The following is a 27,913-nucleotide window of genomic DNA, read 5'->3' on the forward strand; positions in this document are numbered from 1 at the left end:
CTCCCCTTCCACACCTCCACCCCCCCCCCCGACCTCACCTCCATCCACCTGCCCAGCGCCTCTCACCTCCAGGCTGTAAACGATGCCCGCTGAAAGTCATGGAGACAGCTGATAAAGGTCAGGGGATACTCTGTGGAGGAAACAGAAACACTAAAATAGCCACAACAGCTTTATTTATTTATTTAATAGATTTTTTTAATATCTATTTTGGGGGGGAAGGAGCAGAAGGAGAGGGAGAGAGGGAGAAGACGACTCCCCACTAAATGTGGAGCCAGACACGGGGCTCATGGCCTGAGATCATGACCTGAGCTGAAACCAACAGTCAGATGCATAACCAACTGAGCCATCCAGGCACCCCAAATCTGCAACAGGTTTAAAACCAGTACCTCATGAAGCTATTTTAGAAGGGAGGCAACCCAAACAGCACAAAATAAAAACTGGCATTCCAGGTGATGTTTCTGAATCACTAAAATTGACTGCATTTACTATATTCTTTTTACTAAGGAGGGAAAGTAAACACCAGAAATATTTCATCCAAATAATAAAAAGGAAAATATTACATTCTGCACTGAAGGAAGAAGCTTCAGATGTCTGGAAGTTCCACATCTGTTTCAGGAACCAATAAAACTATTGAATCTTCTTGAATTGTTGCTATGTGTGAAGCATGTTCTAGATACCCAGGGGATTTAAAGACTGTTAAGACATGGTTCCTTTCTTCATGAGTCTTTGAGTCTAATCTCACATATAAACATGGAGATGATTGAATATGGTACTTTAGAGCAAATATAATAGAGGTGATGTTAAAAAAGCAAAATGGCATAAACAAAAAGAGAGGGGTGGTAGGTCCTTTGAGTATAGATGAGGGCAGGCATATATGAGGAGTTATGCTGGTGTGGAGAAAGCTAATAGAAAGATGTGGTTGAAACTAGGCCTTGGACACCAGTGACGTCCAAGAAAATCTAATTTAGGGACTCGAAAGTGAGGGCAGTTTTGCCACCCAGGGAACATCTTGCAGTGTATGGAGAGGTACTTGGTTGCCGTAAGTGTGAAGTTTAGAGGAGGAGCTACTGGCATTTAGAGGGTAGAGACGAGAGACTGTTCAGCATCCTGCAGTGCACACGACAGTCCTCACGACCAAGAATTACCCACCGCCAATGGTCACCAGTACTGCTGTTGAGAAGTCTTCCTTCAGGGCTAAAAGTCAATAGTCAAAAGCACCCAGGGAGTCCAGAAGCCTGGGTAGCTGTCGTGAGCCAGGCAACTGTGGGCAAACCATGTAATCTCTCTGGTCATCTCAAAATGGGGGCACCTCTGTGTGGAAATTGAGTATCCGTTCTTGAATCTTGACTTGAGGCAACACAGGTTCATAGACTCATAGAGACTGACCTACGTGAATGAGGCTCTTGATAAAAAGGTTTTCTGTTCTTTACCTGTCTCCTTATTTAATGATAATCTTGAGGGGGAGAAAAGTTCATAGTGTAAGATGCCAAACTGAAGTGAATATCAACATGCAAGAACTTTAGAAGTTACATTTTTCATCAGGTACTTGTTAAGAAGAAAAATCTGTATCTAGAAAAACATCTACCTTAGGTTATGTAAAATTATGCTTGTATTGAGCAAGAAAATCATAGCAAAAAGCTTTTGAAAATTTTGATTTGTTGACCCTAAATTGCACTGACAACATCTCTTTTCTGTTCAAATAAACATTTATTCCAATAAAAGGAGGCACTGTGATCTGGTGATCTTTGGTATTTGCTGTTCATTTCTGCTGCACAGTGCCTTGGTTAAAGTTTTGTGTGTTTACTTAACACAGACCTTAGGAAGGTAACAAGTTGTTTTCCCATTGCGGCTAGTTTTGTATCTAAACTCTGAAAATGGCTTCTAACCAAGGAAGTCATAATAATGGAAAGTTGAATCTACACTTGTGTGAATAATAAGGAATTTTTTAAAAAGCTTGAGTCATCTCCATTTATTAAGTAAATATTTATTTTTATGAAATAATTTAATAAATGACAGTATTCATTTACAAAATATCTACAACAAAGTACTTTAAATTCTTTTAGAATTTAAAAGAAGTATTTGATTCCCCAGTTGTACCATAAAAGAAAGAAAGAAAGAAAGAAAGAAAAGAAAAGAAAAGAAAATACAAATGCACTGCCTTAGGAAAAAAAAACAAACCTCATGTGGTTTAAAATATGTCACTCCTCCACCTCACCCCCTCCTCTGGGGAATGCAAATACCTTTGCATAGACAGTCAAGTTGAGGCCCCTGATTATTGCGGATTCTCGCATACTGACTCAAAATTTCCCACAAGAGTAGTTTAGATGAAAAAACAAAAAAATCAAAAAGACCTTTAAATCTTCCCAAGGAAATGTATATATTCTGATGCACAAATCCCTCTACTCTGCTTGGCGGGCAGGAGAACCGAAGTTGTAACCTTTCTTGACTCCAAGAGCCTGAGCGCAGTAGCGGTGCCCGTGGCAGTGGTGTGCGGGGTGGAGAGTTAGCGCCCTCTGCTGATGGAGGAGATAGAACTGTCCAGGTGAAAAGTGAGACCTCTTTTTAGTTCTTTTTCCCTTATGATAGTCATCCTTCTTGTTAAAATGATTTAGCCTGGGGGAAATAAAAAATTACAAGTACTGAGAGAAGTAGCAGGCTGAGACTACCTCAGCTAGCAGGAGATCAGCTAGAGAGCTTATCTAAAGATTGCAAACACCTGCAAATCCATCGGCAGATTGAAGAGAAGAACAGCAATTCTAGAAACAGAAAAACAACCACTTTCTGAAAGGTAGGACTGGCGGAGAAGTGAATCCAAAGCGACGGGAAGATAGACCCCGGGGGGAGGGGCCGGCTCCTGGCAAGCGGCGGAGCAACGGAGCACAAAATCGGGACTTTTAAAAGTCTGTTCCGCTGAGGGACATCGCTCCGGAGGCTAAACCGGGGCGAAGCCCACACAGGGTCGGCGTGACCTCAGGTCCCGCGGGGTCACAGAAGGATCGGGGGTGTCTGAGTGTCGCAGAGCTTGCGGATATTGGAGCGGGAAAGTCGGCTGCAGAGACAGAGCCGACAGTAAGCTCGCAGCTCGGTGTTGCCTTGAACCGGTCGCAAGCTCGGTGAGCTCGGAGCGCGGCCGGAGGTTAGGCAGACGCGAGTTACTAGGAGCTGTTCGCTAGGGCGCACAGGGGAGCGGGGCCCTGGGCTCTCGGGTCCTCCAGGCCGGAGACCAGGAGGCCGCCATTTGTATTCCCGTCCTCCGGAACTCTACGGAAAGCGCTCAGGGAACAAAAGTTCCTGAAAGCAAAGCCGAGCAGATCACTCAGCCCGGCCCCTGGTAAGGGCGGTGTAATTCCGCCTGGGGCAAAGACACTTGAGAATCACTACACCAGGCCCCTCCCCCAGAAGATCAACAAGAAATCCAGGCAAGACCAAGTTCACCTACCAAGGAGTGCAGTTTCAATACCAAGGAGAGAGCAGCAGAATTCCAGAGGAGGAGAAAACAAAACACGGAACTCATGGCTTTCTGCCTGTGATTTTTTAGTCTTGCAGTTAATTTATTTTTTTTCTTTTTCATTTTTTTTCTCTTCTTCTGCTAAAATTTTTTATAACTTTTACCCTTTTCTTAACGTTTTTAACTAGATTATCTAATATATATATATTTTTCTTTTTTATACATTTCTTTATTCATTTTCTTTTTTTTAATTCTTTTTTTTTCTTTTTTTTCTTTCTTTATTTTTGAACCTCTTTTTATCCCCAAATCAGAAGAGATCCTAATCTCTTCAATTTTTTTTTCTTAATTCTTTTTTAAATTCTTGATTGAATTTTTAATTCAATCTCTTTTTTTTTAATTCTTTTTTTCTTTTTTTCTTTCCTTCTTTTTGAACCTCTTTTTATCCCCAAATCAGAAGAGATCCCAATCAGAAGAGATTGGGAGATCCCAATCAGAAGAGATTGGGAGATCCCAATCAAAGGAGATCCCAATCAGAGGAGATCCCTCACCCACTCGTGAGGGGGGAGAAATCCCCCCTCATGATTTGGGATCTCTTCTGATTTGGTTAAAGCATATTTTCCTGGGATTGTTGCCACCCTTTTAGTATTTTACTTGCTCCTTCATATACTCTTAGCTGGACAAAATGACAAGGCGGAAAAATTCACAACAAAAAAAAGAACAAGAGGCAGTACCGAAGGCTAGGGACCTAATCAATACAGACATTGGTAATATGTCAGATCTAGAGTTCAAAATGACAATTCTCAAGGTTATAGCCGGGCTTGAAAAAGGCATGGAAGATATTAGAGAAACCCTCTCCAGAGATATAAAAGCCCTTTCTGGAGAAATAAAAGAACTAAAATCTAACCAAGTTGAAATCAAAAAAGCTATTAATGAAGTTCAATCAAAAATGGAGGCTCTCACTGCTAGGATAAATGAGGCAGAAGAAAGAATTAGCGATATAGAAGACCAAATGACAGAGAATAAAGAAGCTGAGCAAAAGAGGGACAAACAGCTACTGGACCATGAGGGGAGAATTCGAGAGATAAGTGACACCATAAGACGAAACAACATTAGAATAATTGGGATTCCAGAAGAAGAAGAAAGAGAGAGGGGAGCAGAAGGTATACTGGAGAGAATTATTGGGGAGAATTTCCCCAATATGGCAAAGGGAACGAGCATCAAAATTCAGGAGGTTCAGAGAACGCCCCTCAAAATCAATAAGAATAGGCCCACACCCCGTCACCTAATAGTAAAATTTACAAGCCTTAGTGACAAAGAGAAAATCCTGAAAGCAGCCCGGGAAAAGAAGTCTGTAACATACAATGGTAAAAGTATTAGATTGGCAGCTGACTTATCCACAGAGACCTGGCAGGCCAGAAAGAGCTGGCATGACATTTTCAGAGCACTAAACGAGAAAAACATGCAGCCAAGAATACTATATCCAGCTAGGCTATCATTGAAAATAGAAGGAGAGATTAAAAGCTTCCAGGACAAACAAAAACTGAAAGAATTTGCAAACACCAAACCAGCTCTACAGGAAATACTGAAAGGGGTCCTCTAAGCAAAGAGAGAGCCTACAAGTGGTAGATCAGAAAGGAACAGAGACAATATACAGTAACAGTCACCTTACAGGCAATACAATGGCACTAAAATCATATCTCTCAATAGTTACCCTGAATGTTAATGGGCTAAATGCCCCAATCAAAAGACACAGGGTATCAGAATGGATAAAAAAACAAAACCCATCTATATGTTGCCTCCAAGAAACTCATTTTAAACCCGAAGACACCTCCAGACTTAAAGTGAGGGGGTGGAAAAGAATTTACCATGCTAATGGACATCAGAAAAAAGCAGGAGTGGCAATCCTTATATCAGATCAATTAGATTTTAAGCCAAAGACTATAATAAGAGATGAGGAAGGACACTATATCATACTCAAAGGGTCTGTCCAACAAGAAGATCTAACAATTTTAAATATCTATGCCCCCAACGTGGGCGCAGCCAACTATATAAACCAATTAATAACAAAATCAAAGAAACACATCAACAATAATACAATAATAGTAGGGGACTTTAACACTCCCCTCACTGAAATGGACAGATCATCCAAGCAAAAGATCAACAGGGAAATAAAGGCCTTAAATGATACACTGGATGAGATGGACATCACAGATATATTCAGAACATTTCATCCCAAAGCAACAGAATACACATTCTTCTCTAGTGTGCATGGAACATTCTCCAGAATAGATCACATCCTCGGTCCTAAATCAGGACTCAACCGGTATCAAAAGATTGGGATCATTCCCTGCATATTTTCAGACCACAATGCTCTGAAGCTAGAACTCAACCACAAGAGGAAGTTTGGAAAGAACACAAATACATGGAGACTAAACAGCATCCTTCTAAAGAATGAATGGGTCAACCGGGAAATTAAAGAAGAATTGAAAAAAATCATGGAAACAAATGATAATGAAAATACAACGGCTCAAAAATCTGTGGGACACAACAAAGGCAGTCCTGAGAGGAAAATATATAGCGGTACAAGCTTTTCTCAAGAAACAAGAAAGGTCTCAGGTACACAACCTAACCCTACACCTAAAGGAGCTGGAGAAAGAACAAGAAAGAAACCCTAAGCCCAGCAGGAGAAGAGAAATCATAAAGATCAGAGCAGAAATCAATGAAATAGAAACTAAAAAAACAATAGAACAAATCAACGAAACTAGGAGCTGGTTCTTTGAAAGAATTAATAAAATTGATAAACCCTTGGCCAGACTTATCAAAAAGAAAAGAGAAAGGACCCAAATAAATAAAATCATGAATGAAAGAGGAGAGATCACAACTAACACCAAAGAAATACAAACTATTATAAAAACATACTATGAGCAACTCTACGCCAACAAATTTGACAATCTGGAAGAAATGGATGCATTCCTAGAAACATATAAACTACCAAAATTGAACCAGGAAGAAATAGAAAGCCTGAACAGACCCATAACCAGTAAGGAGATTGAAACAGTCATTAAAAATCTCCAAACAAACAAAAGCCCAGGGCCAGATGGCTTCCCGGGGGAATTCTACCAAACATTTAAAGAAGAACTAATTCCTATTCTCCTGAAACTGTTCCAAAAAATAGAAATGGGAGGAAAACTCCCAAACTCATTTTATGAGGCCAGCATCACCTTGATCCCAAAACCAGACAAGGATCCCATCAAAAAAGAGAGCTATAGACCAATATCCTTGATGAACACAGATGCAAAAATTCTCACCAAAATACTAGCCAATAGGATTCAACAGTACATTAAAAGGATTATTCACCACGACCAAGTGGGATTTATCCCAGGGCTGCAAGGTTGGTTCAACATCCGCAAATCAGTCAGTGTGATACAACACATCAATAAAAGAAAGAACAAGAACCATATGATACTCTCAATAGATGCTGAAAAAGCATTTGACAAAGTACAGCATCCCTTCCTGATCAAAACCCTTCAAAGTGTAGGGATAGAGGGCACATACCTCAATATCATCAAAGCCATCTATGAAAAACCCACTGCAAATATCATTCTCAATGGAGAAAAACTGAAAGCTTTTCCACTAAGGTCAGGAACATGGCAGGGATGTCCATTATCACCACTGCTATTCAACATAGTACTAGAAGTCCTAGCCTCAGCAATCAGACAACAAAAGGAAATTAAAGGCATCCAAATCGGCAAAGAAGAAGTCAAATTATCACTCTTCGCAGATGATATGATACTCTATGTGGAAAACCCAAAAGACTCCACTCCAAAACTGCTAGAACTTATACAGGAATTCAGTAAAGTGTCAGGATATAAGATCAATGCACAGAAATCAGTTGCATTTCTCTACACCAACAACAAGACAAAAGAAAGAGAAATTAAGGAGTCAATCCCATTTACAATTGCACCCCAAACCATAAGATACCTAGGAATAAACCTAACCAAAGAGGCACAGAATCTATACTCAGAAAACTATAAAGTACTCATGAAAGAAATTGAGGAAGACACAAAGAAATGGAAAAATGTTCCATGCTCCTGGATTGGAAGAATAAATATTGTGAAAATGTCTATGCTACCTAAAGCAATCTACACATTTAATGCAATTCCTATCAAAGTACCATCCATCTTTTTCAAAGAAATGGAACAAATAATTTTAAAATTTATATGGAACCAGAAAAGACCTCAAATAGCCAAGGGGATATTGAAAAACAAAGCCAAAGTTGGTGGCATCACAATTCCGGACTTCAAGCTTTATTACAAAGCTGTCATCATCAAGACAGCATGGTACTGGCACAAAAACAGACACATAGACCAATGGAACAGAATAGAGAGCCCAGAAATAGACCCTCAACTCTATGGTCAACTAATCTTCGACAAAGCAGGAAAGAATGTCCAATGGAAAAAAGACAGCCTCTTCAATAAATGGTGTTGGGAAAATTGGACAGCCACGTGCAGAAAAATGAAATTGGACCATTTCCTTACACCACACACAAAAATAGATTCAAAATGGATTAAGGACCTCAATGTGAGAAAGGAATCCATCAAAATCCTTGAGGAGAACACAGGCAGCAACCTCTTCGACCTCAGCCGCAGCAACATCTTCCTAGGAACATCGCCAAAGGCAAGAGAAGCAAGGGCAAAAATGAACTTTTGGGATTTCATCAAAATCAAAAGCTTTTGCACAGCAAAGGAAACAGTTAACAAAACCAAAAGACAACTGACAGAATGGGAGAAGATATTTGCAAACGACATATCAGATAAAGGACTAGTGTCCAAAATCTATAAAGAACTTAGCAAACTCAACACCCAAAGAACAAATAATCCAATCAAGAAATGGGCAGAGGACATGAACAGATGTTTCTGCAAAGAAGACATCCAGATGGCCAACAGACACATGAAAAAGTGCTCCATATCACTCGGCATCAGGGAAATACAAATCAAAACCACAATGAGATATCACCTCACACCAGTCAGAATGGCTAAAATCAACAAGTCAGGAAATGACAGATGCTGGCGAGGATGCGGAGAAAGGGGAACCCTCCTACACTGTTGGTGGAAATGCAAGCTGGTGCAACCACTCTGGAAAACAGCATGGAGGTTCCTCAAAATGTTGAAAATAGAACTGCCCTATGACCCAGCAATTGCACTACTGGGAATTTACCCTAAAGATACAAACGTAGTGATCCAAAGGGGCACGTGCACCCGAATGTTTATAGCAGCAATGTCCACAATAGCCAAACTATGGAAAGAACCTAGATGTCCATCAACAGATGAATGGATCAAGAAGATGTGGTATATATACACAATGGAATACTATGCAGCCATCAAAAGAAACGAAATCTTGCCATTTGCGACAACATGGATGGAACTAGAGCATATCATGCTTAGCGAAATAAGTCAAGCGGAGAAAGACAACTATCATATGATCTCCCTGATATGAGGGAGTAGTGATGCAACATGGGGGCTTAAGTGGGTAGGAGAAGAATCCATGAAACAAGATGGGATAGGGAGGGAGACAAACCATAAGTGACTCTTAATCTCACGAAACAAACTGTGGGTTGCTGGGGGGAGGGGGGTTGGGAGAAGGGGGGTAGGGTTATGGACATTGGGGAGGGTATGTGCTTTTGGGTAAATTGGAAGGGGAGATGAACCATGAGAGACTATGGACTCTGAAAAACAATCTGAGGGGTTTGAAGTGGCGGGGGGGTGGGAGGTTGGGGTACCAGGTGGTGGGTATTATAGAGGGCACAGCTTGCATGGAGCACTGGGTGTGGTGAAAAAATAATGAATACTGTTTTTCTGAAAATAAATATATTGGAAAAAAAATTACAAGTACTTACAAAGTTTTGCGTATGTATGTGAGCATATGTGTAGGTACATGTGTGTGTTGTTGCATACACACGCTTTTAATGTAGGCACTAAACAGATGGTCCCTAAGGCTCGTTAGACTTCTAAAATGATGTGATTCTAAAAGTACTTAAGTAGTTTGTTAGAAGGACGCTTCAGGAAATAGAAATTTATGATTCATATGAGTAATAAATATTTTGATGCATGTGGCTAACAGTTTAACTGATCAATGCCCAAGAATTTTAATAAGGAATTACTATAGGGTTTGGAACATTTATAGTGAAGAGGTACTGATCACCAGTCATAGGAGATGCAGACTTAAACGTTTGAGGAGAGACAATCAGCTAGAATTTAGGAGACTGGACTATTGATCATTAAACTTAATTTACTTTAAATAAGAGAAAACAATACATTCAAGAAATCTTATTTCTATTAAATGCAGACTTCTTTACACATACTAGTTTAAACATTTTAAAAGTTTTATTGAGGTACAATTTCCATAACATATGTTATCCCATTGATTTTTAGTAAACTTATAGGGTTGTATGACCATTACCACAGTCTACTTCTAGAACTTCTTCATCTCCCCACAAATTTCCCCCACCTATTTGTGGTCAGTCCCCACTGCCACAGATAACCACTGCTTTGATTTCTGTCTCCATAAGTTTTCTTTTTCCAGAAATTTCATAAATGGATCACACAATATGTAGTCTTTGTATCTGGTTTCTTTTATTTGGCATAATGGTTTTGAGGTTCATCTGTGTTGACACATATACCCATAGTGTGATGCTTTTAATTGGTGGATAGTATTTAATCATGTCTAGTATTTTATATCTTGACTATTCATTCACCAGCTGGTGAGCATTTGGATTGTTCCTAGTCTTTGGTTATCATAAATAATGCTACTAGGAACGTTTACATGCAAGTCTTTGTGTATATTTATGTTTCATTCCTCTTGGGTAGATTTCTAAGGATGGGAATTCATAAATTGTATGATAAGGTTATAGTTAACTTTATGAAAAGCCGCTGTACTGCTTTCTAATGTGGCCTTATTATTTTACATCTCTACCAACTATATATAACAGCTTCAGTTTCTCAAAATCCTTGCCAATACTTGGTATTTTCTGTTTTTTTTTTTTCAAAAATCATTATTATAGTCATCTTAGGCGATGTGTAATAGTACCTCATTGTGGTTTTAATTTGCATTTCCTTAATGACTAATTATATTGAGCACCTTTTTATGTGTTTATTAGCTATTTGATGTCTTCTGGGAAGATTTTCTATTCAACTCTTTTGTGTGTCTGTAATTGAGTTGTCTTATTATAGAGTGTGGGGGTCCTGTATCTGTTCTGGATGTAAGTCCTTTACCAGATACGTGACTTGCAATACTTATTTCAGTATGAGGCTTGTCTTTTCATTTTCTTAATAGTATCTTTTAAGGCACTAATATATTTCTTTTTTTTTTTCTTAAGATTTTATTTCTTTGTCAGAGAGAGAGAGAGAGCACAAGTAGGGGGTAGGTCAGGCAGAGGGAGAAGCAAGATCCCCGCTGAGTAAGGAGCTCCATGAGGGACTTGATCCCAAGATCCTGGGATCACGACCTGAGCCAAAGGCAGATAGATGCTCAACCTACTGAGCCACACAGGCATCCTACAAATGTGTTATTTTTTTTAATAAACTCCACTTATTATTATTTTTTTAATGGCTTGTGCTTTTTTTGTTGTATCTGAAAATTTGTTACATCCAAGAGTTCTTCCAGGGTCAAAAAGATTTTTTTCCTACTTTTTTTCTTGAGGCTTCATAATTTTAACTCTTACATTGAAATCTGTGATCCACTTTGAGATAATTTTAATGTACAGTTTGAGGTAAAAGCCAGACTTTGCAATTGTCCCAACACCATTTGTTGAAGAGGATCATGTTTCCATTGAATTGTGTTGGCATCTTACACATATTCATTTACATTACATGCTTTTATTAATCTCTTCCCCTGAACCCTTTTAAATAATTGACCTTATCTTAATTTCATAAATCAATTCACAGACTCGGATTTTAATTAATACACTCAAGTTCCCACAGCTGGTAGATGACAGAACCAGGATACCCAAGTACAAGATATATCTTATTAAAATTCTGTCTCATGTTGCTTACTTCCATATTAAACCTTAAGCTTCTTGAGATTGCATATCACTTCGTCTTATCTTGCCACTGTAATGTAGTCCGGTATTGCTTATTTGAAGGTCCTGTTATGAACCACTCAATTGACTTAAGTGATACTTGCTTGAAAATAGCAACCTCATCATCTCACTAATGTTTTCTCTCATCTCTTTTTATGCTTATCATTGACAAAACCAGACTTTCACTTCATTTTATTTATTTTTATTTTTTTAAAAGATTTTATTTATTTATTGGACAGACAGAGATCACAAGTAGGCAGAGAGGCAGGCGGGCAGGGGTCGGGGGGAGCAGGCTCCCTGCTGTGTGGAGAGCCTGATGCGGGGCTCAGTCCCAGGACCCTGAGATCATGACCTGAGCCAAAGGCAGAGGCTTTAACCCACTGAGCCACCCAGGTGCCCCCAGACTTTAATTTTAAAGGAAACATTTCAAGGAAATAACTACTCACCTTCTATTTAAAGTCATTCATTCTGGGGATGGACATTGGGGAGGGTATGTGCTATGGTGAGGGCTGTGAATTGTAGAAGACTGAAGAATCACAGATCTATACTCCTGAAAAAAATAATACATTATATGTTAATAAAATATATATATATATGACAGAATTTAATAGTAGCAAAAATAAGCATCTTTTAGATTTAAAGTCTCAATGTTTTGACTTAATAAAATGAACATGACTTAAGTATTAAAAAAAAGTCATTCATTCTGAATGAACATGAAACTCATTAGGAACTATGGTGACTCTTGAGTTTCTGTGCTCATATTTGACTATAAAGGAGTTTTGGGTAACATAAGCTGGGTCTCAGATAAAGACCTTCAGATAGTGATAGAAGTATCAGCTTGGAAGCCAGAAGGTCCTAGTCCTGTCAGTGCAGTCACTTATTAAGTGAGCTTGAGCAAGACCTTGGCTCTCTCTGTACCACAGTCTACTCGCTGGTAAGAATAGATGTGGACCTGGTTACCATTATGATTTGCCTCCCATGATACGCTTTTGTTCAGTGAAGAACCATGATAACACCCTGTTCTACTGATGACACATCGGTGGCTTCTCTTCTGTGCAGATTGCAGTGAGAATATGTTCCACTGTCACACGGGCAAGTGCCTCAATTCTAGCCTCGTGTGTGATGGATACGATGACTGCGGGGACCTGAGTGATGAGCAGAACTGTGGTAAGTAGCATTGTTCCCCTAAAGGTTTTCACTGAAACTTACAAAAATGTGTAATGCAGAACCCGTAGCTCATTGTTTGTTAATGTGGTTCGCAGAGTAAATGACAAAATGGTTGGTTTCTTAATTTTTAGAAAGAGGAGGTTTTTTCAATTGCTAGTCTTAGTCATGTCTTACGTGTCAATGTCATATTTCTTACATAAAGTCGTAATAAGGAAATGCTTAAGAAGTAGGGTGGAAAGACGGGTAAGAATTGTTAACATGTTCATAAATTTTTCTCCTTGAGGATGTTCTGTTTCTTCTTTGGTTAGAGTCAGTGGCTCTAACCACGTTTAGATTTTGAGCTCTTGAGCAAAACTTTGAGGACAGATAAATTGTCGTGTGGCTGATCCCTTTATTATATGCAAACAAGGACCCCTCCTTTAACTGATAGCCTAGCAGGGCAGGGACGACTTCTGTAGAACTGACACCTAGGGTTAGGACAAGCACATTTATTTTATGTACACAATCTGATCTGATCTTGTAAACAATGAACCTACCTACTAGCTACATGTTTATACCTATAAATAACATCTTCCTAATTCACCCCAGACCCTGGTAACTACCTTTCCACTCCTTGTTTTTACAGATTTGACTTTTGAAGATTCCACATATAAATGCTGTCACATAGTATTTATCTTTTTCTTTGACTTATCTCACTTAACATAAACACACACAGTGTTCTATGTCCATTATATCTTAATAAATAAAAGAATGGACCTGCTATTTAAAAAGCTGTGTTCAGTTGTGAATGGCATTTCATGCATTAAAAGCAGCAACATTCCTTTTGTGTATTTACCTTTTTGATTTGTGGTTACCTTTAGAATTTTTAGGTCTTGTATTATTGAGTGACATGAGGACTTTGTGATATGAACAGAAAGACAAGCTAAGATGAGGAGGTACCCTGGAAAAATGATGTGAAATAATATTTAGTAATTAGAGAATATTGAAGTGGGTGTTGGGGAAGGGTCAGAGGAATGCTTCAGAGTGGCAAGTGTCAGAAATGGCCCCATACTGGGAAACTAGGTCGTTTCTAGAAGTCGCTGTCCAGCTGCTCCTCACTGTATCCGTAAAAATACTGGAAATTTGTATATGTACAAATCATCTCACAAGTCACCAGATAGATACAGATTGCCTTCCGAGACTGAATAATGAGGGAACAAAGAGTGAGAAGCAGTTTTCATTGTATACATCACAGGATTTATAGTTGGAAGAGGTCTTGTAAATTGATCTAATTCAGACAGACCCTCCTTTGACCAGTGAGCTCACTGGAGAAAAGAGAGGGAAAATGTGGGGGCATGGGGTGGAGGGCTCGAGTGTAGCTTGGTGCTTGGACAGGTCAGTGGAGAGGGCCAGGGTACAGTTACTGTGTGAAGAAGAATGGTCTTACCACTCAACATATTTCCTCTGAAGATAGTAGGGGTGTGATCTAAAGGTGCATATGCCCAATACCCTGGTAAGGATTACAGCTTTCCCTTAGACCAGTCTCTGCCCCAACTACCCATTGTTAGCAGGCTGAGAGCATTGTGCTGGTTCTTCTGGTTTCTGCAGGCATCCCATCTATTGGGTCTTTTCTCTGCAGTCCGTCTTCCATATACCTTACTTGATTGGGTCACTATGCCTTCTCAGATCCGTGATCGCTCCGTGACTCTGTCAGTGACAGTGGCGCTGCTCACGGATACTCATGATAGTTCTCCAGTATTGAATCTGTCATCCATGAATCCACACATATCTTTTATTTATTTTTACTTTTTTTTAAAAGATTTTTATTTATTTATTTGACAGAGAAAGAGATCACAAGTAGGCAGAGAGGCAGGCACAGAGAGAGAGAGGGAAGCAGGCTCCCCACTGAGCAGAGAGCCCGATGTGGGACTCGATCCCAGGACCCTGAGATCATGACCTGAGCCAAAGGCAGAGGCTTAACCCACTGAGCCACCCAGGCATCCCTATTTTTACTTTTTAAATTTAGATTCCATTAACCAACATGTAGTACATCATTAGTTTCAGATGTAAGTGTTCAGTGATTCATGAGTTGCCCTCCTTGATGCCCATCGCCCAGTCACCCTGTCCTCTCACCCACCCCCCTCCAGCGGCCCTCAGTTTGTTTCCTATAGCTAAGAGTTTCTCATGGTTTTTCTCCCTCTCGGATGACTTCCCTTTCATCTCCCCCCGCTTCCCCCTGTGATCCTCTGCACTATTTCTTATATTCCACATATGAGTGAAACCATATAATTTGTCTTTCTCTGATTGACCTATTTCGCTCAGTTCCATTCACATGATGTAAATGGTAAGTATTCATCCTTTCTGATGGCTGAGTAATATCTCACTGTGTATATACCCCACATCTTTTTTTTTTAATTTAATTTCTTTTCAGTGTAACAGAATTCATTGTTTATGCACCACACCCAGTACTTCATGCAATCCGTGCCCTCCTTAATACCCAGCACCAGGCTCCCCCAGCCTCCCACCCCCTGCCCCTTCAAAACCCTCAGATTGTTTTTCAGAGTCTATAGTCTCTCATGGTTCTCCTCCCCCTCCAATTTCCCCCAACTCCCTTCTCCTCTCCATCTCCCCATGTCCTCTGTGTTATTTGTTATGCTCCACAAATAAGTGAAACCTTGTGATAATTGACTCTCTCTGCTTGACTTATTTCACTCAGCATCATCTCCTCCAGTCCCGTCCATGTTGATACAAAGGTTGGATATTCATCCTTTCTGATTACACCACATCTTCTTTATCCCTTCATCTGTCGATGAACTCTTTCCAAGTTTGGCTATTCACACATATCTTTTGAAGGGTTATTTATATCAAGGTTATTCCATGTCTCATGGTAAAGAATCCTATAGACCCTGCTCTTTGTGAGGAGAAACATCACTTAATTCCCTTTTTTCTCCAGGAATGTATAGTTTGGGGAGGAGGTTAAATCCAGGATAAAAAGAATCATGAAAAAAAATTAACTATTTTTTACCCAGCAGTTTTTCCCAATACGAGTGTATCTTAAGGTAGTTTGACAGAAAGCCCAAGCTTAGGGTCAAGAGGACTGGAGATAATCTGCCTTCCCAGTTTACCATAAAGAGTTAGGTTACAATTCTTAGAAGCATGGTAGGGTTGTCACAGGTTCATCAAATCAGCTATCTACATTGTGAGTCTTATATCACAGTTCTGTTTATTTTAACCAACATAAAAATCAAGCATTTTTCATAGGGAAAGAAAACAACAACTAAACAAAACAAAGAAAGACAGGAACAAACTGTGGGTCCTCAGAAAGCTGGTCTTACGCCGTAGAGATGGTGGCCAGTGGGTCACATGCCTGTGTAGAAGTGGCTTGACTGTTTCAGATCCATCCTGGAAAAAGGGTTGAGGGTATCGGATCTCCAGCTGGACCTATGAGTCATGCTGTTCTAAATGTTTGTCATGCTGGTTCTCCACATCCCCACGAGTTTCTCTTGTCTCCAGATTGCAGTCCCAGCAGGGAGCACCGCTGTGGAGATGGGCGCTGCATCGCAATAGAGTGGGTGTGTGACGGTGACCATGACTGTGTGGATAAGTCTGACGAAGTCAACTGCTGTGAGTGCCCTGATGGTTTCCATTTGCTTATCTTTTCATTGCTGCCTCGTTAGACAAATACAATGTCTGGCATTCAAACGGAAGATGGTCATACTTTGGCTCTAGTCTATAAAGATAATAATTAAGTGGTGTGATGAAGAATGCCATGTATCTGGCTTCCACATGTCTCTCCCCACAACTCCAAGCTTATTTTGGCTGCTCTGGCCAAGCAGGTGTCTGTTTCTCCCCATCACTGGCCACACACCTCCTTTCTGGATCTGTGACTTTGTCCAAAGCGGTGTTCTTACCAAAGATTGGGAGACTTTTTTCCTGCAAAGTATATATGAGCAGTTAGGTTTCCTTGCAGGAGCCCCGAAACATGTTCTCGGGCCCCATTTGTGGGAGAACATGGAGAGAATTGCCAGAGAGAAGAAAGCCTTTGTGGCTCATGGAGTGCACAACAATAATTATAACTTTACGGGCTGTCGTGTTTCTGGGTGAGTAAACAGCCCTGAATCTTGAAGTTAGATGTTAAAAGAGAGCAATATTGACCTCAAGGAGCTAATATGATGTGTTTTATGCATATTCACACTAATTTAAGTTTTTATTCCATCTTTTGCTGTCTAATAAGAGTCAACAAAGTTGATACATACGAGACTGAATATGTGACTTGCCTATAATTTGAGGCAAAAATTGAAATGTGGGTTGCATAGTTTTTATTTTGACATAGGAAAAGTCATATAAATTCATTAGCAAATGCAATGCCCAACTCTCCCCATCCTGAATTGAGCTGGAACTGGAAATATCACTTGAGTCCTTGTTGGTGGTCATAGTGGGACAGAGTGGGCTGTGTCTTGGGGGATCGTGGGAAAGCAAGGGCGTGGTGCTCAAGTATGACGATGCTGGTGTTGAGCCTTGGTGCGAGCATAAGGAGCTTTAATATTAGACCGCAACAGGGAAGGCTGAGGCCACAAGATACATGGGTTTCTGATGCTCCAAAGGACAATAGGGATAAAACTGAGTCAACCTTCGGGAATGGAAGGTGAGTGGCCACTAGACCCTCCCATTCAAATGTCAAATGCCGTAAGCAAGCTTTGAAGTAAGGTGTTTATTGTGTGCAGGATACTATGCAAGTGCTTTTGCACGTGTCATTTTATTGGCCTCTTAGATAGGGCTGGAATAAAATGAAATGTTTGGGCTTAGAGTCAGACATGCTTGCCTTCACATTCTGGCGCCAGCTTTTCACAGCCTTGTGACTCTGAGACAGACGCTAAACTCTTTAGACTTTAATTTCCTTATTCTAAAGCAGGTTGATAATATCAATTTTGCAAGTCTGTTATGAGGATTTGAGATTAGATCCGTACCACTCCCAGCATAGTTCTTACCGTATAACAAGCCTTTAATAAAATTACAGCTTTTCTATGCACAGTAAATCTACAGATCATTAACATCATTAACACAATTTCTTGTTGTGCCTTATCAAGAAAAAGTGAATTTTTAGGAAGTGTCCTTTAATAAGGCAAGGGGGAGCCCAGAAAGAATACTTGCCATTCCAGAAACACTTGGACTGAAACACACCGATGGCACAGTGCTTCACTTACGCAGCCCACACAGATACTTAGAACACTTCCTTTCTTGGTGATGCCACACAAGTGGGCACCATCTATACCCAGAGGCCAAGAAGGACGAGGCGGTGCACTGACCACTGTTCTGGCTTTCCACAGCCTGTCACAGCCAGGGTCTGGCCGAGTGCCGGAGCGGACAGTGTATCCCCAGCACCTTCCAGTGCGACGGGGACGAGGACTGCAGGGACGGCTCGGACGAGGAGAACTGTAGCCAGAGTAAGTATGCGTCCCTACCCCGTGCATTCCTTCCTGCCACCTTTCCTGGGGAACCAAGCAAAGCCTTGGCGGTGATCTCATGCTCACGTGGGATTCCCCTATACATCCTTCCAGATTGCCTGGTGCGGAGCTCCTCACAGCGCTGGCCCACCCCAAAAGCCTTTCTTGTGAATAGAATTCTGGAGCATCGTACGCGAACAGTCATTCCCCAGGGTAGATGATGGGGGCTGAACGCTTACACAGAGTGGGAGATTCGGTTAAGGGTTATGGGGAAGGTCAACACGATGATAAAGGAAAAGCTGATTGCACAGTATTCCATTAAGTTAGATTAGGTTCCAATTAGGAGGAATTGGCTTCTGGAAATTAAATGAGAAAGCCTTTTAAAATAACCGTGTTCAGAGAAGCGCTTCCTTTTTCTTTTATTTCTTTTCTTCTTCTTTTTCTTTTGCCTGGCAGTGTCATTTTTACTTATTTTTTAAAAATATTTTATTTATTTATTTGAGAGAGAGAGAGAGAGAGAGAGAGAGCATGAGAGGTGTGAGGGTTAGAGGGAGAAGCAGGCTCCCCACTGAGCAAGGAGCCTGATGCGGGGCTCGATCCCAGAACCCTGAGATTGTGACCTGAGCCATAGGCTGAGGCTTAATTGACTGAGACACCCAGATGCCCCAGTGCCATTTTATTTTTTTATTTCAAGTTTTTATTTAAGTTCCAGTAGTATTGGTTTCAGGAGTAGAGTTTAGTGATTCATCACAAAGAAGCAGTTCCATGTCTCACATGACAGAACCATGTACTTTGTGACACTTGGGAAGGGTCGCTGATGTCATCTGTGAAAATCAAGAAGAAAACGTAAATCAGATAAGTTGTTTTTTTAAATGTCTATGTCTCTCAGAGAAGAAAGATCCTCACTGATTGTTTGAAGCTTCACTTTGTGTCAAAGCATTTCTCAGCACAGGGCTGGTAGGAATACCCCTTGACTGACAAATCACTATGTTTGTTTATATGTGACCTAGCCCCTCACCAGCATAGCCTAGTCATTAAGAAGGTGGCCATTGGGGCCCAGCTCCCTGGGTTCAGGCACCATTTCTGCTCCCTGGTTCACTTTAGGCTGGTACCTGAGCTCTGTTGGGTCTCAGGTTCAGTGCCTGCAAATTTAGAGTCACAGAGCTGACTTGTGGGGAACACTCTAGAAATGGGAGCTCTTATTACGTGGCTGTTGTGTTCAAACATGTCTTGGGCTGGTCATATCACAAATTGGCCAATGAGATTGGTCACCTGTGGTTACAGTAGTTTTGTCTTAATAAACACTGATCATTAGAATTGCTTTAGGGAAAAAGCATTCCAGTCCTAAAGGGAGGCACTTTTAATCACAGATTTAATACCTAAGCATCTGATAAAGAGTGCTTTGTTTTACCAGTTTTAAAATTCAGAAGCAGATTCCTTTCTAGCCATGAGTTATTATGTGCCTATCAGCCAAGCACCTCCCTTTGGATCAAATTGTTCTTTCTTTCTACATAATTCATCTCTGTTTGAAATAATCTTGGATTCTTCCCTATGCAATGGCGAGATTTATAAAGTATTTCCTTACATATGTGAGATGCAAGAAGGTCATGTGATGAAATGGAACAAAAGTCAGATTTTATCATCTTTATATTACTTAATCAAATGCATTTAACTTAATAAATGAATGTCATGGCACTCATAGGTGGTTAACCACGGGGGAATTTGTGGCAAGTGAAACTCCTTATGGAGGTTGCAGGCTCCTGGGCAAGACTGGCATGATGGAAATTACTGTGCAAGTCATTGTCTCACCATGGAGTGACGCAGGCCATGAGGGAAGATTCAGGGAGCTCCGTGCCATATATGAGATGCATGGTCTTATCCAAGGCATCAGGAAAGGTTCCCTGAGGAAGAGATGTTGGCACAAAAATCTGAAGAATGAGTGGAGTTGACTTAATAAGGGAAAGTGGGACTGGAAAAAAAGCATTTCAGGCACAGGGAACTGCTTGGTCAAAGGTTCGAGGGAGGAAAGGAGAAGACATACGGAAGGTACCGGGAGAAGGCCACTATGATTAAGTTCCGGAGTGAAGGGGGGGAGGGTACTTACTACTTCAGAATATTGCCACCAGTAAGCCCAGGCTGGCTCTGCTGGAGAGGTTGGGGAGGGAAATAAGAGCCACCCAAGACTTTGGGCCCAGTCCAAGATTCAGGCCATTACAGCCCTCAGGCTCTGCTCTCAACCTTCCCTTAGAGCTTCCCTGAGGCTACAGTGAGGCCAACCTATGCTCTCTGCTCCAGCCTTTGCATATTCTACTGTCTGCTTGGGAAACCCATTCTACCTTCTTATGCCAACTTAACCCAGCTGCCTTAAGAACTCCTTCTTCAAGAAGCTCTCCCTGTACTGTCCTAGTCTGCTTCTGTTGCCTTACATATGCCTTCAGTGGCACAATGATCACACAGCATGGTAAGGTTCTCTGGCCATGTCCATCCCTCAAATTAGAATATAAGCCATTTCACTTCTTTCATCTTTTAATGCTTCATTGTACAGCTGGTCACAGAAGCTTGTCACACAGCAGACACTCAATAGCTGCTGAAATAATGAATGCATGGCGTCTTATTAAAATTATTTAAGAGATACTAGGTGGTGGGTATTAGGGCGGGCACTTACTGCATGGAGCACTGGGTGTGGTGCAAAAACAATGAATACTGTTACGCTGAAAAGAAATTTAAAAAAATGAATAGAAATAAATATTTCCAAATTTAAAAAAAAAAAAGAGAGAGATGAAACTCGTGGAATTGACTCTGGCTTACCTTGCAACGATGGTTTGACTCTGATGTTATTTAAAAAACAAAAACATGAGTGGCATCTCTTTTCTTCGAGGCTATAATATATACTGTTGCACATTAATGGGAAGAGTCCAGTATAATAAACATTGTCTTAGAGTTATAGATGAGAACGATAATATGTATATGCATACTGTTAATTATTCTTAAAAATGTCTTACAAGATTATTTAGATTCCCGGTGACATATCTGAAAGTAATTGACTATAATGGGCAAGAGCTAAAAAGAGAATGAGCAGTAATTTATTACCTTTTCCATTTAACCGACAAATGACCAGGAAATCAATGGGAAAAGCAGTTTCCTCTCTACATACCTTAAGGAAAAGCCATTAGGCTGACACTACTGCTCTTATTCATTTGGAAACGAGAAACCCAATTCTCAGGTCATCACAGCTAGGCCAGTGATACTTTCTAAGCACATACAGAAAATACAGATTGCAGCTGCCCAAGACTTGCGCCATGACAAAGTATCCTCACTGTACTGGTGTCGATGCCCTATTTATTTTTAGGGAAAGCATTTTCCTTATGAGGAAGACTAGAGTTGGATGCAAATGAGTCCTTAAAATAATATGGTTTGGTGTTCAAGATTCCAGATCATTATGCTGGCCTTTCTCTCCAATCACTTACTTTTTTTTTTTGTAATCCAGTTTATTCATCCAAGTAAACATAAAACACTTCCCTCACCCCCCATGAAAAGCAACAAGAGCCCCTTTTTGTAGGATAGCTTGCCTCTTATTTCTTTGTTCTTACAGAATCCTTTTGGAATAACTGTATTTAGTTGCCAGGAAAATTAATCCAGAAAGTTACATATTTAACATGTGTTCACTATTTTTGGAGAAATTGGAAGGGAATTGAAGTTATGTCATTCCTCAGCTCCACAAGACGTCCTTGATGCTTTCAATCCTAGTGTGAGGAATTCACAGATGATGAAACAAGTGTGCCTTCCCCCCTCTGTAGGTCAGACTCCATGTCAAGAAGGCGACCAAAGATGCCTCTACACTTCCTGCCTTGATTCATGTGGTGGCAGCTCCCTCTGTGACCCGAACAACTGTAGTAAGTACAGCAGCTGACAAGGGCCATCACCATGTCGGGATATGCATTTTGCCTTTTGCTTTGGAATTGACAGGAAAATATTGAAGTCTGGAATCCTTCCAAAAGTATGTGTGTGTGTGTGTGTGTGTGTGCGCACGTGCATATATATATATACACACACATATATACATATATATTTCTTTTTTCTTTTTTAAAGGTTGCATGTGGTAGCAGAAAAGAAACAAAATGGTCTTAATTGACTTAAATCAGAAACAAATGTGTCACTATGAATGGCCTATAAATCCCAAATTGCCTGATAGCATTACCATTACTTTCCCTTCAACATCAGCTCGTCTGTTACTTTCTTGGCTCGGTCTGCAGGCAGATGCTATCTTCCTTCCCTCTTAAAGCAGAGCTTCAAAAATGGAAACTTCATCCAAGAAGCAAATACGAGGTTCGTCTAAACAGCGCAGAGAGCTGTGGCCGTCTGTTCTCCTCATAACACTTACTCTCGCCTTTACAGGAGCTTTGCTGACCTAGAAAGATCTGGTAGCTGTTATGTATGTTGGTGTAGACTATTGGCTCACTCTAAATTAGCTTGGGGGGAGGTGGAATTCCTAAGGGAGAGAGACTGGGCAGGAAAAGTATAGGGCTCAGTAGGCTCTTGTGGGAAGTTGAAAATGAATCAGACAGACGCGAAAAACTCTGATTTCTAGTAATGAGTTCGTATTTGTGGGCTCCACTTTCATACTCGATTCACTTCTTTCACTTTTTATAATTAATATTTGGCCTCCTCTTCCAGGTAGGGCTTGAAATTTCAAAGCAGATATGTCAAGTTTCAGTTGGCAAAAAAGTTTGAGGGTATCTCCTAGTTGAACGTCTGAAGGATTCTGGTCCTAGTTTTACTCAGTGACCTTTGTGTGTCACTGTAGAGCTTATAGCGGCTTCTCCTGGAACCCCAGGAGTGTGAGGGAGGCAGCCAATGAAAAACCTGACTGAGAGGATTTTTTTGTTTAATTTCATGAGCACTTAATAATAAACTTTATAACTATTTAACAGTGTGATACCCAGCCCTTCTCCACTTCTATATGAAAGAACAGTTGAGAGAGATGTTAATCTGACCATTAAGACATACTGACACTTTACTCACTCTAAACTGATTTAAAGACATAAACTGTGTGTGTATGTATGTTTGATAATTATGTGTATATGTATATTATATGTCCTGGGTCCATTGTTTCACACTTTGCTTTATCCCCCATTCTGCTCTGGAACTTTTCCAGATGTCGTTCTTTCCTTCACCTTGAACTGGGCATGAGCAATTTTGAACAGGAACAGTGTCATCTCAAAGACATGTGTTTATTATTAAAGTTTCGGGGATTGTCCAACAGGGAATGGCACTTAGTATTAAATTAAAAAAAAAAAAGCTGAAAGGGCAGTGTTAGCCTGTGTCCGATTTGGGTGAGAAATATTGAGTGCATCTTGTCTTAGCTTCTCCATTTCTGAAATATGTCAAAACCCAAAATGTAAAATTATGCTATACCTGTCAAAAAAAAAAAAAAGGTGGAAAGAAAGGCACAAGAGAACTCTGGCTCATGGTCCACTGGTATTTACCACGGGCATAACAACGTTCCAGGCTCTGGGATGGGCACTGGGCACTCTAATGGCAGAGAAGGGAGACATGATTTCTGCCTTCCTGGAGATAAGTTTTCCATGTGGGAGAACACACGCCGCCATCTTTCCACTCACGGGTACTATATTCTCTTACGTTTTCTCTTTATGTTCTTTCAGTATACTCGAAACAATGCCCCTAGCATCTCACTGTCTCTCCAGCTCCTTCATTCACCACAGATGTTCTTGCCAGATTCTTTCCATATTTATTCAGCAGAAATTTGTTCATCCCTCTTCTGAGTGCCAGGCACTGGGCTGGTCATTGGTCCCTCATTCCTTCTGTGTTATTAAGAACACCTTCCAATGTACAGGTGTTTTTTTTTCCTCATCTTTCAAAGAGATTCATGATGGTATGTGTGTACTTGGTTCTCGTAAAGTTGGGCCAGTAGCATCTTCTCTCAGAAAACTTCATGAACTTGAAAATGTGATTATTTGAAGATCTTTACCACCGGAGAGACGGTGGCTTAGATTCTAGGGTGCAACTACACAGCATTGTCTTTCTCTGGCTCCGTGTTAATAAAAATATGAGTTTGAAGAGTATGGATATTCTGTCTGGTGGAGTTAGCCTCTTACTGGAGTTGCTGGGATTCTAGTCCTTGAAGACCCTTGTTCTTGCCCAACCATAAAATGTTATGGGTCCCTGAAGATATACTGAGTGGGACCCAAGCATCAGTACTTTTTACATTTCCAGGTGACTCCAAGGTGTAGCCAAGGCTGAGAATGATCACTTTAGTGGTTTGTTCATGACTAGGCTGTAAGGGTATGTAACATCCCTGAAACCGAATGTGAAAAAGTCTTTATAGCTTTCAAAGTTTTCAGTGGAGAAGTCCATGGCTTGTCTGGGATTCCGAGAAATGCCTATAGTTTCGTTTGTTTGGGTTTTTTAAGCCTAAAACCACACTTCTTTTTTTTTTTTTTTTTTTTTTTAAGATTTATTTATTTATTTATTTGACAGAGAGAGATCACAAGTAGGCAGAGAGACAGGCAGAGAGAGAGAGGAGGAAGCAGGCTCCCTGCTAAGCAGAGAGCCCGATGCAGAATTCCATCCCAGGACCTGGAGATCATGACCTGAGCTGAAGGCAGAGGCTTAACTCACTGAGCCACCCAGGTGCCCTAAAATCCACATTTCTGATGGCATTGTGTACTGATAGGTGAAGTATCACAGTAGCCCTACATCCACTCATGACCCAGAATCTTTGACATCTTTATGCCCTGCTGGAAGGCAAAATACAGACGTATCCTTGCCTCAGGTGGGAGCAGGAATGCTGTTTCCCCTCCCTTGGTGTGGGGGACTAATCCATCACTGCCCACCTTGGGAGTGTACAATCCAGACAACTGGGGAATCCTGTGGAAGGAGCAGTTCCTGGGCACGTGTCTTTCCCCAATTCTCTGTGCCCATGACTGCCATGGCTGTATGAAGCCAACTGTGACTGTCATACCCCAGGGGCTCTCACGTTCCTCTCAGTGTTCCATTGACTGTTAGTTCTACATGTTTGCTCATGCATTTCTTTGTCTCCAACATTGAGGAAGCAATGAACAGCTTTGTTCTTTGAATACTTTCCTACCAACCTCTCAATTTACTGCCTTCTGCTTGCAATCTCTATTTGGAAGGAGCAAATAGTATAGGGGTGCGGTAAGAAAGCCAAACACCATTATGGTTAAAGACTTCAGTCCTTGGGAGCAAATGGTAGTTGAGAGGAATGATCTCTTTCTAAAAGCTTACCCAACGAATGAGTGAAAAATGAATGATTAAATTAGAATATTACCATTTGGTAACAAGTTGTTTCCATTTGGTACCATGCATTGGTGAATTAATGGGTCAGGACATTGAGCATCTACAGCTGCTGCCATCCCCCAAAAGAAAGAAATCAAATATACTTCACCTTCTGATGGAAGAACACCATAGCACCTACAGTCTTCCCTAAGGGAAGATACTTAACACTCTGCACGCAGCTGCCAGTGTTCAGTAAGTAGGAAGGGCAGGGGAATATATTTAAGTTCCCCAGGAATGGGTAGTCAGCAAAACTCACACTCTGGCACACTCTACAGTCAAATCCCTGAGTGCTTCAATGGCTGAAGTCTAATTAAAAATAAAAGGATGGAGGGGGAAACCCAGATTGAGAGACTTAGAAGACAAAACAAGTTTTAAAAAATGGGCAGGCTTAACTGTAGTATTCAGGGTACAGCAGACACTTAGGTAATAAAACTATAAAGCAGAGCAAGGATGTGATAACTATGAAACTCGGTCATTACTCTGCAAGGAAAGGAGAAGGTTGGTAGAAGACAGGGTAAACGGAGGGCCATCTGGGATGTTTGGCAGAGTTCAACTTCTTGATCTGAGTGGTATGTACAAGGGTGTTCACCTTAGAAAACTCATGAAAGAGCTATTAAAAATCATAATAAGGAGGGGCGCCTGGGTGGCTCCGTGGGTTAAGCCGCTGCCTTCGGCTCAGGTCATGATCTCAGGATCCTGGGATCGAGTCCCACATTGGGCTCTCTGCTCAGCAGGGAGCCTGCTTCCCTCTCTCTCTCTCTCTGCCTGCCTCTCTACCTACCTGTGATCTCTCTCTGGCAAATAAATAAAATCTTTAAAAAAAATCATAATAAGGAGAAATACAGAATTTGAGGCAAAGATGAATCTTAGAATATTGTATATGCCAATGGATGTTGAAAGCGACATTTTCTCATGTAAGCGACCATCATTTACTACGTGATTTCCTGTGGTTTCAGAGTATTGCGTCATGGCAAGGATGTAACATCATTTAGTTAACAATCCCATCTTTAGGATGAATTGAACAAAACACGGTTTCAGACTTTGAAAGGTGGGATATCATTAAGGCTCCATTAGGATAATTTTTTTCAGCAGATATTTATTAAACCTCATTTATGTTCTGGATCACGTGCTAAACAGGGCATCAAAATGCATTGAAAAAAAACAAAACAAAACAAAAAACAAAGCAAAATAAAACAAAACCTTAAACCGCCTCATGCTTGTAACACAACTGCCCCCTAGTGGCTATCCTAAATCAAGCTAGTGAGCGAGTCTGCTTCTTAAGATAGAAAAACTTACTGATACTGTAAATCATAAAATTTGAGGTTGATGCATATGTTGAGAGTTTATCTTGCTTAACACTCTGTAAAGAATGCCTCACGAAGGAATAAAACACAGGATTCAATCACCCTTACCACATCCAGTAGAGATCTCCAGAATAATGTATGATCATAACTTCATCCTTTCTCATCTTCCTTGGCTCTGAAACATTGAAAGTTTATATCTCATCCCAAATCAAAAGCAATATAGTTCCCACATGTCAAAGAGAAAAAATATCCGTGTGATAGGTCTCCTTATCATCTAAATATATTTTATTTATTTAAACATATAAAACTTGATAGGGTGGTAGAGGAAGAGATAGAAAGGAAAAGAATATACAAGAAAAAAGACTGCATCAAAGAGCTGTGTGAATTATCCCATTTTTTGGTAAAGTTATATTAAAGAAATTAGGAAAAATAGAGTTAGAGTGCCATCTACTGACTTATAAGTCAGTCACGATGAATAATTAAGCAGCAAAAGCAAATTGAGGAATACCAGGAACGCTAAGGTTCTACTTAGGCAGAAGCAAGCCAACATAAATCTGTCTATGTGTGTAGATGCTTATATACATAGACATGAGCCAGTGAAAGGCGGGCAAGGATTCAAACCCAGTCTGTTGGCACATGATGAACTTTTTCTTTACCCATCTTGCATTGTTTTTATTGTTATGAGGAATAGGCATTTTTTTTAATAATATGAAATCAAAAGATTTAAATATTAAATGTTCACGAATCAATGGACATGATAAACTGAACCAGCCCCATACCTCCTCTGTGTCTTCCTCCTCTTTCCATCCTGTACTCATTGCCAGGAATGTGCCCATTTGACAAGGTTACGTCTTTTCCGGCAGACTGAGACTATAAGTACACTTTGTCCGGAAGGCTTTTAATCAGGCTCCTTAGAAACAGAATTTCCTCCAATCCCTCAGGTGCTTTAAAATGAGAAGTGGTTCCAGAGATGTTTTAATATATCACCCAGTCCTTGTTAGGAATCTGTCTACGTGTATCTCCCTCCTTGGTCAAATAATTAAGTTTAATTGAATAATGACTCTCGATAAGGCATGGAGTCTTTAGTGGGCCTGGGCAGATTCACCAACACACCTGCTTACGTCTCCGACTCCTGCCAACAGAGAGGGAACAGGGAGGCTTTCTGCCAAATTCCCCT

General features: G+C 40.6%; 1 protein-coding gene and 1 long non-coding RNA gene across 2 annotated transcripts in view; one reads left to right on the forward strand and one right to left on the reverse strand.

Annotated features, from left to right (window-relative positions):
- The window catches only part of CORIN (corin, serine peptidase), a 263,664-nt gene that overhangs the window by 165,082 nt on the left and 70,669 nt on the right, over positions 1-27,913 (forward strand). Inside the window, exons 8-10 of the mRNA XM_044224366.1 lie at positions 12,585-12,692; positions 17,999-18,115; positions 21,913-22,008. Of these exons, the coding sequence (XP_044080301.1) occupies positions 12,585-12,692; positions 17,999-18,115; positions 21,913-22,008 (321 nt within the window). The remainder of the gene's footprint in view (positions 1-12,584; positions 12,693-17,998; positions 18,116-21,912; positions 22,009-27,913) is intronic.
- Positions 19,927-27,590, reverse strand: LOC122889313. The gene is made up of 3 exons (XR_006380876.1): positions 27,516-27,590; positions 26,845-26,911; positions 19,927-20,016 (listed from the first exon to the last, which is right to left on the reverse strand). It is a non-coding gene; the product is annotated as an uncharacterized LOC122889313 (long non-coding RNA).

The sequence above is a fragment of the Neovison vison genome, chromosome 11, assembly GCF_020171115.1.
Source record: "Neovison vison isolate M4711 chromosome 11, ASM_NN_V1, whole genome shotgun sequence".
Lineage (NCBI taxonomy): Eukaryota > Metazoa > Chordata > Mammalia > Carnivora > Mustelidae > Neogale > Neogale vison.